Here is a 13,254-nt window from a genome sequence, read left to right as displayed (position 1 = left end):
GGGGGGGGGGGGGGGGGGTGGCCACACAGCAATCCCTTCTCCATTCTCCTCTTGAGATTTTGGCCCCCCACACACAAGCACCTAACATGAGCTTCAAGCTGCTAGGTCCAGGACTTGAACTGCTGTTGGCCATGTGAGAGTCCACCACCTTAACCATTATGCCATCTACTGCCCCCTATTTTGGAATCTTAATCCCATGTGATAGGATTTAGAACTGGGGCCTGTGGAGGTAATTGTCATCAGGTGGAGCGTTCATGAATGAACTTAGTTTATAAGAAGTCAGAAATCTAAGAAATAAGTCAGAAATCTAGTGAACTCTCTTTTAACCAAATGAGGATAAGGAGGAACAGTCTTTCTGTAGACTGGAAAAGGGTCTACAGTAGAACCTGACCAGGCTAGCCTCCTGATCAGACCTCTAGCTTCTAGAACTGGAGAAATGTTCATTATTTAAAGCACCCAGTCTATGGTAATTTGTTATAGTAGCCTGAACTGACTGAGACTTCTGGTAAGGAAGATGAGAATCTGGTTAAATGTGGACTGTTGTTCCCTCTCCCTGTCCCCCAGTTCAGTGGTAAGAAACTCCACGGCACACTGCTGTGGCTGGACACAGAGGTTCTTTTTCCCTCACCCTCCACTAGAAGGAGAAGCAGGACTGCAGTGTTTCCCATCCTACCCCAGCTTTCTGTTTCTGAGGCTACATCCCAGGAGAGTGTGGTCAAGTGGTATTGGCTCCTTCCATCCAACCTATTAGGTCATCAGGAAAGTCGTGACATATTTTTCTATGTCTTCCATGCAAAAATACGTCACGACTTTCCTGACGACTTTCCTGATGACCCAATACATTTACAGACAGGAGACCCTACCTTGAGCATGACACGCTGAAAGAAAATACTGGAGGAAATACCATATCAGAAAAGGAGATGACATTTCACACTCAACAAGATGATCATAATAAAAAAGAAAAAATAGTAAGTGTTGGTGAGATTGGATGTGGGAAATCTGGACCCCAATATATCTTCTCATGCAAATGTAAAATGGTATAGATGTTTTAGAGGACAGCCTGGCAGTTCCTCAAAAGGTTAAACGTAGAGTTCTCACCTGACTCAGCAATTCTATTCCTAGGTACAGGCCTGGAAGAACTGAATGGTTCTGTTTATGTGAAGTATTCAGAATAAGCACATTCATAGTAACATAAAGTAGAATGGTTTTTGTTGCCAGGACCTGGGAGAGACAGGGATAGGCCATGACTACCAATGGTTATGAAGTTTCTTTTTGGGGCAATAAATATATTCTGGAATCAGTAGTGGTAACTGTTGGACAAATTTATGAATATGAAATTCCATTGAAGTGATACTTTAAAAGAGTAGATTTAATGATATATTAATTATATCTCAAAAGAGAGAGAGAAATAGCTACTTTTGTCTGGTGTTACACCTTAGGAAATCACTTGGTAAGCTGCAAGCGATGTCAACCAAAGACTAATGTCTTACCTCGGTTCCTGTTTCTCTCCAGTCCCAGGCCCGACTGCCTCCCGGCCATACTTTGCAGTCCTTATAGGTTGTAGAAGAGCCTTGTACTTTCATTTGCCCCCATGAGAGGGAAGCAATTTCAGGGGAAGACATAAAGCACTTAACCGAAATCTGAAAATAAAAGAAAAATATACTTAGTTATAAAATCAGGTTGAGTTGAGAGAGTTCCAAGATAGACATTAAGCCCCGATTCTCTACAATGAAAGAATCTTTCGGGACCAGCAGGTGGCGTGATGGTTATGTTGCTGGACTCCAACGTAGTCCATCACGGTTTGAATCCCGGATGCAGCAGCTTTAAACTCACGCTGGGCGCGTGTGAGTACATGCCCAAAGTCCTGAGAGGAGAATGGAGAAGGGATTGTGGTGTGTCGTTCCTCCTGGGGTGGTGGGGGGGGTGATTTCTCACTTTCTGTCTCTCTCTGTCTCTCTGGCGAGTGCACAGGCAGCACTATAGCAAAAATTTCTCTTAAAAAAAAATTTAAAGAAGCATCTTTCTCATTTATGTGGTTATCACTCTTTTCCTAGAGGTCTACGAAGTATTATTCTTGGGCTCCTGAATCATCCAACCATGGAAACCAGAAACTGCAATTACTTTTCAGACTCTGGAGGGAATCCTCAGGATATTTTTTATGAGATAAAATTAAAACGTGGAATTTTCTTCAGCATGGTAGAGGGAGGAGATTGACACATCTTCTTCCCAGAGAAAAACTATAAAGTTAGAAAAAAATCTGTCAAAAACCATCGTTACTCTAGAGATAAAATTAAAGACCACAAACTGAGAGGTGCTTACTCACGAAAACCACTGAGTTTCAGGTATGCAGTCGGTTCTGTTGTCTAGGACTATTCTCGTTACCCCCTCCAGTGCTGGTGGCACTGAAGTTCGACTAGACTGGGCCAAGTCGGCCTCGCTGCTGCTGCCAGAGGAGGCTGCCACTGTGAGCCAGTCATCTGAGGGCAGGCAGTCGTGGACGGCAGGTGACCCCGCCCGCCTGATGTTGCCTGTTTGGGGCAAGCAATAGATCCACGGACTAGGGAGGAATTTCACAGGAATCTCCCAGAGGTGACACAAGTGAGGGAGCCTTATAAACCCTCCAGATATCCCAGGTAGGCCTGAGGCTGACAGTATATGCATCACAGGCCTGAGTAGCCCTGTCACCTAAATATTCTGAGCAAATATGCAGAGCACGTGCAGTGAACTAAGAAAGCTCAAGAGGACCTAGCAGAATGTAAAAGCCAGTGAAAAATGTAACACCCAGACCCCTGAATATACTCTCAATGCATGCACTGATCCATTGGTAGAAAGTCTTCAGGGTCAGCAGGTGGCATGATGGTTAAGGCACTGAACTCCCACCTAGCCAACCACAATTCAAATCCTGGACCTGGTGGCTTGCTTTCTCAGATTCTCTCTCTATGCCTCTCTCTGATGAGTGCATGTGCCCTATAGCAAATTAAATAATAATAATAACAATACACAACATAATAGTTCTTTGGAAAAAAAGAAAATCTTCCTGGCTCAACTTTTATTAGTCTTTGTTGAATACTAAATTATGCAGACATAGAGGAAACCCCAGGAACAGCAGGCTTAAAAATAAAAATATAGGAGGGGCTGGCAGGTGGCATGGTGGGTAAGGGCACTGGACTCCCACACGGCCAACTGCGGTTCAAGTCCTAGACCTGGCAGCTTATTCTCTCCCTCTCTCTGCCCTGCTCTGCTCAAATTAAAATAAATAAATAAAGTTAAATAAAATAATTCTTAAAAAAAAATCCACACACGCACAGGAAAAAACACAAAAAACTGAACAGAGGCTTCAGTGGCCCACTGCCTAAGATTCAGAATACACAGTGTTATTGGTATGGTTTGAATGTCTGTCCCTTCCCCAACACATTCTGAAATTCAATTGTCATTTTAACAGTAGTAAGAGGTGGGAACTTTGAGACATGATTAGGCCATGAGGGCTTTCTCTTCATGAGTGGATTAATGCCATTATCATGGGAGTGGGTTTCTCATAAAAGGACAAGCTCAGCCCCCTTTTTTTCTTTTTTGAGAGGTTTTTGCTATAGGGTGCGTGCGCTCCCCAGACAGACAGAGAGAGACAGAAAGCGAAAAATCATCCCCCAGGGGAGATGGCCACGCCTCAATCCCTTCTCCTCCATTCTCCTCTCAGGATCTTGGGCACGCACACACACGTGCCTGGTGTGAGTTTAAGCCACCAGGTCTGGGACTCGAACCACGGCCGACTACGTGGGAGTCCAGCTACATAGCCATTACGCTAACTACTGGAGGCTCAGCCCCCTTTTGTCTCTCTCTGTCTCTCTTTGCTCTTCCGCCATGATGCCCTCTGCCGTGGCAGGATGCAGCAAGAAGGTCCCTCCCAGATGCTGCCCCTTGAGCTTGGACTTTCCAGCCTTCAGAACTGTGAGAAATTTCTTCTCATTAGGAATTACCCAGTTTCAGGTATGCTATTAAAGCAGCCAGAACAGACTAACATTTGGTTGCAGGCAAGTGACTGAACATAAACACACAGGACCAGCCCTGCAGCACACTGGCTCAGTGCTGTACGTGGGGAGCCAGACCCCACGGAGTTGAATGCAGTTCCAAGCCCAGCCCCAGTAGCTTGCAAAACATGCTAGGGGTGTGTGTGTGTGTCCCCACTCAAAATACTAATGGGATGGAGAAATGGAGGAAGAAATACTCCATGACCCTATGACCACACCCATAGTGGCCTGGGATTCAAACTAGACAGTCATGTGGGATCTGGCTCCAGAACACACTTTAATCACTGTGCTAGAAGATGCAATGCTTTGTAGAAAATACGATGAATGCTGCTGCTTTTGGGGGAGTATAAGAATGTGAGTCTGATGTAGAAAATAAAGCATAATTATTATGCCAGTGAAAGAAGCATGGTGGTTTAAATAATATAAAAACTTAAATTCCAGAAGTAGTAAAAATGGCAGGAATGACCAGGGAGCAGTTTGCTTCCAGATTTCAGCTTTATGACCTTGAAGATGTGGCCTTTGCCCTGAAGGTCTAATATGGAACTCTAGCTATGACATCCATGTTCCGAGCAGAAAGAAGAGAAAAAGGAGAATGGGGCAAGAGGCATATACCAGGTGTCCTTCAGGAAATTTTGTGGAAGGTTTCAGAGAATGTTTTTGCTTGCTTCTTATTTGCCAGAATATAGCAGCATGGCCACACTCAATTGCTGAGCAGGCTAAAATATGTACTATTTATTCCAAGAGGCAGTATGCCAAGCTGAGTATGAGGGATTCCAAGAGGGGGATGATAGACACTGGGAGCTACTAGTTGCTAAGTTGTTTTTTTGTTGTTGTTGTTGTTGCCAAAGGGCATGTGTGTTTGCTTGAGAGAGAGAACACCCCCAGGAGTACTGCCATGCTGTAATCCCTTCTTCATTCTCCCCTTGGGATTTTGGGCATGAACCCCCACCCCCACCCCGCACATACACACACAAATGTACCTGGTGTGTTTTTCAAGCTGCTGGATCTGGGACTTGAACAGCATAGTTGGCCATGTGGGATCCAGGTACCATAACCACCATGCTATTAGCTATCCCTTGTTCTGTCTTTTTTTTTTTTTTTTCCTTAAAGACAGAGAGACAGAAAGCGAGAAATCACCTCCCAGGGGGGATGGCCACGCCACAATCCTTTCTCCTTCATTCTCCTCTCGGGATTTTGGGCATGCACGCACATGCGCCTGGCATGAGTTTAAGCCGGCGGGTCCGGGAATCGAACCACGGTGGACTACATGAGGTTCAGCAACATAGCCATTATGCTAATTGCTGGTCCCACCTTGTTTTGTTTTTTAATGCTGGAGGGTGCATGCATGAGTACAAGAGAGAACCCCCAATAAGGGGTTCAAGTCATGGTTCATCTTTTTTTTTTTAATCATGGCTTAACACACACAAACACACATGCACACTTCATATATATATATGCATGTGCATATATAATTCATGAACGATGTTTATCATGAAATAATACTTACCCTTACTATATGTGATATACTGTGATACTTTCTGTTCTATTCTTAGTCCTTTTAGTTTTTACATAATCCCTTTCTTGAGCCACCAAATTGATTTAAAAAACCCACTAATGGGTCACATCCCACAGTTTGAAAAGTACTGTTAGGCTAGGAGTCCATTAAATATTTACTAATGCGGACAGCAGGAGCATTACCTGCATCGACCTGGAAGTGGAGGGCGGCAATAGGGCCTGCTCGGTACACATCACACACTCAGTCCCACGTTGCTTAGGCTTGGAGAGCTGTGGGAGAGAGGCTGAGTAGCCACTGTGGCCAGGGGTACCTAGAGGCTCAGCGCAGAGTGGCCACTTTGCAATCGGCATGTAAGTACGGTATCAATATTTTAACAGCCAGCAGTCTTCCTGGTGATAGCGGTGACTATCAGTCCTTCTGTAGGATACCAAACTGTATTGCATGGTCCCTGTTTTCAGTTATCTAATAATAGGGTTAAAAATATAGACACTGGGTAGGCAGGTGGCGTGGTGGTTAAGGCACTGGACACTCCTACGTGGCCGACCATGGTTTGAGTCGCAGACCTAGTGGCTTGCTTTCTTACTTTTCTTCTTTCTCTGTGTCTTTTTCTGGTCAAATGAAAATGACTGACTGAATAAGTAAAATTAAATAATTCCTTAAAAAAATGTAGACATAGTGCTGTAATACAAAGTATAACATAATGTTTCGAGTAGTCCGCTATCACTTTTTTTTTTTTTTAAAGTAAAAATATTCCTACAGGAAAACATTTTGGTCATGTTTTTAAGAGAATAGACGAATGTATAACTCTTAAGAAAAAAGATAATGATTAAGGCATTTCTAAAAAGTGCCTCCATGAAGGAATAGAATTCTGTTGTAACGCAGAGTCAGTTATCACCTAGAGGAAGAGACATAAAATGTTGGTTTATAGGTCACGCCCAGAGACCTCGCTGACTTGGATGGGTACATGTGCCCATGAGCCATGGCAGGCTGAAGCTGGAAGTGAATGACAGGACTGCTCTCTCTCGCTCATGGAAAAACTAAGTAAACTTAAAAAAATAACCCTTCTTTATAGTAAGACTTCTATTTGTTTTCATATTAAAGTATCTTAAAGAACCTAGATTCCTATTTCTATTAACACTTAATAGCATTTTCACTATACAATAGAGCATAAACCTATATACATCAAGATGTGTTGGCTTTTTTTTGTTTTAGAATTATTTACTTCATTTTGTTTATTATTACTATCTTTTAATTTGCTATAGGTCATGTGCTCTCACTAGCGAGAGATGGAGAGAGAGACAGAGAGAGAGAGAGAGGAAGCCGTCAGGTCTGAGACTTGGACCACAGTGGACCATGTGGGAGCACAGCGCCTCAACCATGCCACCTGTGGCTCGTGTTGATTTTTTGTTTTAAATTAAAAATCTTCTCCCAGGGACCAGCAGTTGGCATAATGGCTACATCGCTGTATTCCCACGTAGTTGACCACGGTTTGAGACCCGGACCCGCTGGCTTAAACTCACACTGGGCACATGTGCATGTGTGCCCAAGAGCCCAAGAGGAGAATAGAGAAGAAGGGATTGTGGCATGACCATCCCCCCTGAGGAGTGATTTCTTGCTCTCTGTTTCTCTGGAGAGCACATGCACCCTTATAGCAAAAACCTCTCAAAAAAAACCAAAAACCAAAACAAAAAAAACTCTCCTTATTTATTTATTTATTTTTAAAATAGTTATTTTTTAATTTAACTTTTATTTATTTTAATTTGACTAGAGAGGGACAGAGTGGAGCTGGTTGTGGAGAGAGTGAGAGAGCAAGCTGCCAGGTGTGGGACTCAAACCACAGTTGTCCATGTGGGAGTCCAGCATCTTTAACCACCAAGCCACCTGTCAGCTCAAACTATTTTTTTTTTAAAGATTTTTTTTTTTGCCTTAGAAGACATGCACTTGGGGTGACGGGGACAGAGGGAGGGAGAAAGACAGAGACAGCCAAAGGGAAAGGGAGAAATCAACCCTCAGGGGGAATGGCCGCCACACAGTAATCCCTTTTCTATTCTCCTCCTGGGATCTTGGGCACATAGGCACACGTGTCCAGGTGATTTTCAAGCCACTGGGTCTGGGACTGGAACCAAGATCAGCCATTTGGGAGTAAAAAATGACAGAACCACGACACTATTTGTTGGCCCCTGTGCTGACACTTTTTTTTTTTTTTTGGAGAGGTTTTTGCTATAGGGTGCATACCCTTGTCAGAGAGACAGAGAGACAGAAAGCTAGAAATCACCCCCTGGGGGATGGCCATGCCGCAATCACTTCTCCATTCTCCTCTCGGGATCTTGGACACGCACGCACATGCACCCGGTACGCACACACACCCAGCTTGAGTTTAAGCCACCGGGTCCAGGACTCGAACTGCAGTTGACTACATGGGAGTCTAGGAACATAGCCAGTACACCAACTGCTGCTGGTCCCTAAAATTCACTCTTAAAAAGTGTCAACACACTAGGAGAAGGGATTGTGGCGTGGCCATCCCCCCTGGGGGGTGATTTCTCACTTTCTGTCTCTCTGTCTTTCTGGTGAGCACATGTGCTCTACAGCAAAAACTGCTCCCACCCCCCAAAAAAAGTGAGTTTTAAATAAACATAATTTGCTTATTACCAATTAGAAGTTTCCCAAACTGGATACACAGCTGAATTAAATGTATTATACATTTATCAAATTTATAGTATCTGTAATAATAGTGTATAACAAATGCAAAGGTAAAAACATTTGAGGGAGACAGAATGTATATATATTCTAATAAAAGGCTGACTGCTACCAGTAATAATTGGGAATAAGTAGGGGCTCTCTGGGAGGCAATGCCTCACTCTCTGTTCTAATCAGTCCCCAGTTACCTGAAGCTCCACTCCTTCCCAGTCTATCGATCATTGTTTATTTTTTTAAGAATGATTTTATTTAACTTTAATTTGACCAGAGAGGGACAGAGTGAGAGAGAAAGAGAAAGAGAGAGAAAGTGAGAAGGTAGCCTCCAGATCCGGGACTAGAATCATGGTTGGCCATGTGGGAGTCCAGCACCCTTAACCACCATGCCACCTGCAGGCCTGGTCATTGTTCCTGAAGATAAACCGTTACATTTTAAAAATCAAAGTATGAGGCCAGCAGGTGGTGAGGTGGTTAACGTGTTAGAGTTCACCTTGTTGAGTGTGGTTGGAATCCCATACCTGGCAGTTTGCTTTCCCTCTCTTTCTCTACCTCTTTCTGGTAAGTACATATGTCTTATGGCAAATTAAATAACAATCTCTGACTACCTCTTTCTGGTAAGTACATATGTCTTATAGCAAATTAAATAACAATAATTACATAATTCTTTAAAAAAAATCAAAGTATGGCTACATTTAATGAACACACAAATAACAGTATATAGTTCAATGGCTTGTGACATAGCTGTCAATCAGGATACAGAAAGTATCAAAGTGCCCTTTGCCCCTTTCTAGCCAATCTTCTTGTGAGATTAAAGGAAATCAAAATTTTGATTTCTATTTCCATACATTAGTTTGACCTTTGTTGTGATGGATCTCTTTTGTATCTGCCATCACTCAATGTTTTTGAGATCCACCCTTGTTGTAATGTGTATCAACAGTGTGTATCATTGAGTAGTGGTTCATTGTAGAAATATGTCACAATGTTTCCATTCTTCTATGGATGGACATTTGGGTTATTTTTGACTTTTGGATATATTGACTACACTATCCATTAGTTCTGACCAAATTAAGTTTCTTGTTCCCTAAGAGAATGTGAAATTTGAACTACTGTAAAAAACTTATTTATAAAATTGAACTGAATATAATTTTTAAAAAATAATTATTTATTATTTTATTTATTCATTCATTTATTTTTTAATTTGACCAGAGAGAGAGAGAGAAAGGGAGAAAGCAAGCCACCAGTTCTGAGACTCGACTTGAACCACGGTCAGTCATGTGAGAGTGTTCAGCACCTTAACTACCACGCCACCTGCTGGTCCCCAAACTGAGTATAATTTAATGCTTGTTTAAAGGCCTCTTCATAGAAGTAGCAATAAGTTCATTATAGTTTTAAAGAACAACTCCTCAGGGCTAGCAGGTGGCATGGTGGATAAAAGCTCTGGATTCCCACATGGCTGACCATGGTTCAAGTCCCAGCCTTGGCAGCTTGCTTTCCTCCGTTTGCTTTCTTCCGTTCTCTCTCTTTTGCTGGTCAAATTAAAAAATAATAACAAATGGAAATAAATAAATTTTTTTTAAAAAAAAGATATATACAACAGTTGCTTAACTATATAAATTGGGATTAGACTCTTTCAGTTTAGAAAGGCAAGAAGAGATGGTAGCATTATGGGGGTGTGTCCTCATTCATTTTCTTTTTAAGAACAGATTTACTGGAGGTATGACTGAAACCTGGTAGAAAATACCTGTATCTTGTGGGTAGATTTAACTTTCTGATGCTCAGGGACTTTGTTCTCATGCCAGTCTTTATTAGAACGGGCAGAAACTCAAACTTTATTATCATCCCCCTCTGAATAACAGTGTGAACACTGAGAAAAAGAAACTATAGTATAAAACTTTTATTTCTTTTTTGTAATTTATTTTACAACCTCATTAGAGCTGGAAAAGCTGAAAGCAAAGAGATAGAAAGGAATGGGTGGTATTCATATCAGAAGATGGGGGGGGGTAAAAAAAAAGAAAGGAATAGGTGGTACAGGTGTTGTGGTAAAATTTACATAACAAAAAATTTACCATGTCATCCATTTTTAATATATACTTAAGTAGCATTAAGTACATTCACATTGTTTAAACTTTAATTTCTTATACACCAGAATTTTTAAAATTTTATTTATTCATTCATTTATCTCAATTTGATCAGAGAGAGACACAGAGAGTGAGAGTGCACGAGAGAGAGATAGAGAGACAGAGAGAGAAAGTGAGAAAGCAAGCCACCAGGTCTGGGACTCAGAGCATGGTCAACTACGTGGGAGTATCTAGTACCTTAACCACTACCGGGTCTGAGACTCAAAACGTGGTCAACTGCATGAGAGTCCAGGATGTAACCATTATGCCATTTGTTGGTCCCCATATCATACTGTAGATTTTTTTTAACAATTAATTTTATTTATTTAAATTGGACCAGAGATAGAGAGGGAAGGCGAGAAAGCAAGCTGCCAGGTCTGGGATTTGAACTGCTGTCAGCCATGTGGGAGTCCAGCACCTTAACCACTACACCACCTGTCAGACCCCACGTGGTAATTTCTTAAATTGTACTTTTCAAAAGTAATGGCTAAGTTTCAAAAGAATTTTTTCTCCTTTTAAAAGGTTTATTCAAGATTAAGCCTCACTTTCTAGGCAATAACATTCTGTTACAATACAGATTTTTGCTTCTTGAGAAATGAGTATTCTATTTTTTTTTTATAATTGCTATAGCGTGTGTGCGCTCTCCAGAAAGAGAGAGAGAGACAGAGAGAAAGAAAGCCAGAAATCACCCCCCAAGGGGATGGCCATGCGGCAATCCCTTCTCCTCCATTCTCCTCTCGGGATCTTGGGCATGCATGCACATGCACCCAGCGTGAGTTTAAGCCACCAAGTCGGAGCTCAAACCCCAGTCGACTGGGAGTCCAGCGACATAGTCATTACACTAACTGCTGGTCCGAAGAAACGAGTATTCTCTTTTAGATAATGAGACTGTTATAGCTCATTATAATTTTTTTCCATTTTCACTTGGAAACACAATTCAAAGTTTAACTTTAATGTCAAATATATTCTCAGTTCCTGATATAAACATTTATCCATATATTTCATCTTCCTTTAATCATAAATTTTCTTATTTTATGAGTTGTACCTTGCTTCCATTTTTTTTTAAAGAGAGATTTTTGCTATAGGGTGCCTGTGCCCACTGGAGAGAGACAGTGAGACAGAAAGCAAGAAATTACCCCCCAGGGTGGATGGCCACCCACAATCCCTTCTCTTCCATTTTCCCCTGGATTTTTGGCACTTACACACATGCCCCTCATGAGTTTTAAGCTGCTGGGTCCCAGACTAGGATCGTGGTCACCCACGTGGGAGTCCAGCGAGGTAACCATTCTGCCATATGCTAGTCCCACGTCAAGTTCTTTTTAGGAAGTAGGCATTATGTAGGTTTTACAAGCACTCTGAACTTTTTGGCTCAGTCATAAATCATAGACTAAATACAGCTGAATTAGGTCTCAATTATAGAAACGTCTTTCTTAAATATTTTTAAGTACTTACAATATGCCAGGGCATTGTGCTACCTTTACTGTGATTATCTAGTACAACTCCATGAGGTAGGTATCCTTATCAACCACTTTACAGAAGTTCAAAGAAATGGAGACTAGTCTGCGATGTCATGAACGCCCTTTGCCTACTCCAGTCTGGCTCCTACCATCATGCACGTCGCCCCTCGAGCTGCACATTCTGTTCTACATACACGACTGGTGGTTTTTCTCTGAGACTCTGGGAGACTGTTCACTGCTAACCCCTGGATGACTTGGAACTCTTTTCACTGTCAACCGCTGGACGACTTGGAACCCTTATCTTCTTCTTTTAGAATTCATTTATATTTGACCAGAGACAAAAAGAGAGAGGGAAGGTGAGAGAGCCAGTCACTGGGTCCAAGATTTGCACCGCGCTACCACGTGGGAGTCCAGCGCCTTAACCTCCACGCCACCTGCCGGCCCCGGGAACCCCTACCTTCTAAAACTTGCTGTTCCACCGAGTCCTATCACGTTTCGCCCTTAGAGGAGACCTTGCCCACTAGGCGTCCCTCGACAGAACCCCTCCCACCCCCTGCAGTAACCCCACAGCGCCCCAGCCCCTCTGCTGCAGAGCCTGGCCCTGGCGGACCCTTGCCTCCCGCAGGGCCGCTTCTGACTCCGGGAACGTCCGCAGGTCCCGCCCCCTCAGGCCAGTGTCCCCCAGCAGGGCCGTCAGACCTCGGGATCTTCCAGCAAACTGCAGTTCAGTCCCCCCAGCACACAGCAATGACCCTCAGTAAACGGTGACAGGCCGCTAAACCACATCCCCTGCGACCGCCGAATCCAGGCACCTCCACCTTTCCTTCCCCTTCCCGCGTCCTCCCAAATCGTGCTTTTTCCTTCTATTTTCTTCTTTTCTGGTTTACATTCGCTCTCCTTAACTCCCCCGCCAAGTTAGGGATCGCTTTCCGTTCTTGAGTTACTTCGAAACTCACCCAACGCCAGTTTCCCCGGAGTCGCGTCCTAGACGTCCCGGCGTTCCGCAGATCTCCGCTAGGCACTGGCCCACTGGGCGCCGGGTCCGCCCCGCGGCCAGCCGCGCCCGAGGCCCCGCCCCTCCGCGCCTATTGGTCCCGGCTCGTGAGAAGTCCCGCCTCCCCCGCCTCCCTTGTTTTCATTCCCCCTGTCACACGAGGCAGGGGCGACCGCGGGGTGGGAGGGAGCAGTGGGCGGAGGGAAGGGTTGGGGGAGGGCGGAAAGTGAAAGGCACCGAGCGCCTCTCTGTCCCCAGTCTGCCTTGGCTCTCGACTGCTCCGGGCCGCCGTGGTATTGTGGGATCGCGGCGCCGTCGCCCAGGCGCCCGGGCCCGCTGGGGAGCCCACTCGAGAGCGCCTCCTGTCGTTCGTGAGGCTGCCCTGCCATCCCTCCGAACCCCGGCTCCCCCCGCCCCCCCATCGCCGCCTCCTCCACCCCCCAGTTCAACA

General features: G+C 44.0%; 1 protein-coding gene across 1 annotated transcript in view; it reads right to left on the bottom strand.

Moving 5' to 3' along the window:
- The window catches only part of AAMDC (adipogenesis associated Mth938 domain containing), a 25,045-nt gene extending 12,165 nt beyond the window's left edge, over positions 1-12,880 (bottom strand). Inside the window, exons 1-2 of the mRNA XM_006161891.3 lie at positions 12,766-12,880; positions 1,491-1,640 (exon numbers count right to left, since the gene is read on the bottom strand). Coding sequence (XP_006161953.1) covers positions 1,491-1,622 — 132 coding nt within the window. The 5' untranslated portion in view covers positions 1,623-1,640; positions 12,766-12,880. The remainder of the gene's footprint in view (positions 1-1,490; positions 1,641-12,765) is intronic.
- Between the last annotated feature and the right edge of the window lie 374 nt (positions 12,881-13,254).

This window comes from Tupaia chinensis, unplaced genomic scaffold (assembly GCF_000334495.1).
Source record: "Tupaia chinensis unplaced genomic scaffold, TupChi_1.0 Scaffold139431_1, whole genome shotgun sequence".
NCBI lineage: Eukaryota > Metazoa > Chordata > Mammalia > Scandentia > Tupaiidae > Tupaia > Tupaia belangeri.
Note: the sequence above shows the minus strand (reverse complement) of the source record. Positions and strands in the feature narration are given on the sequence as shown.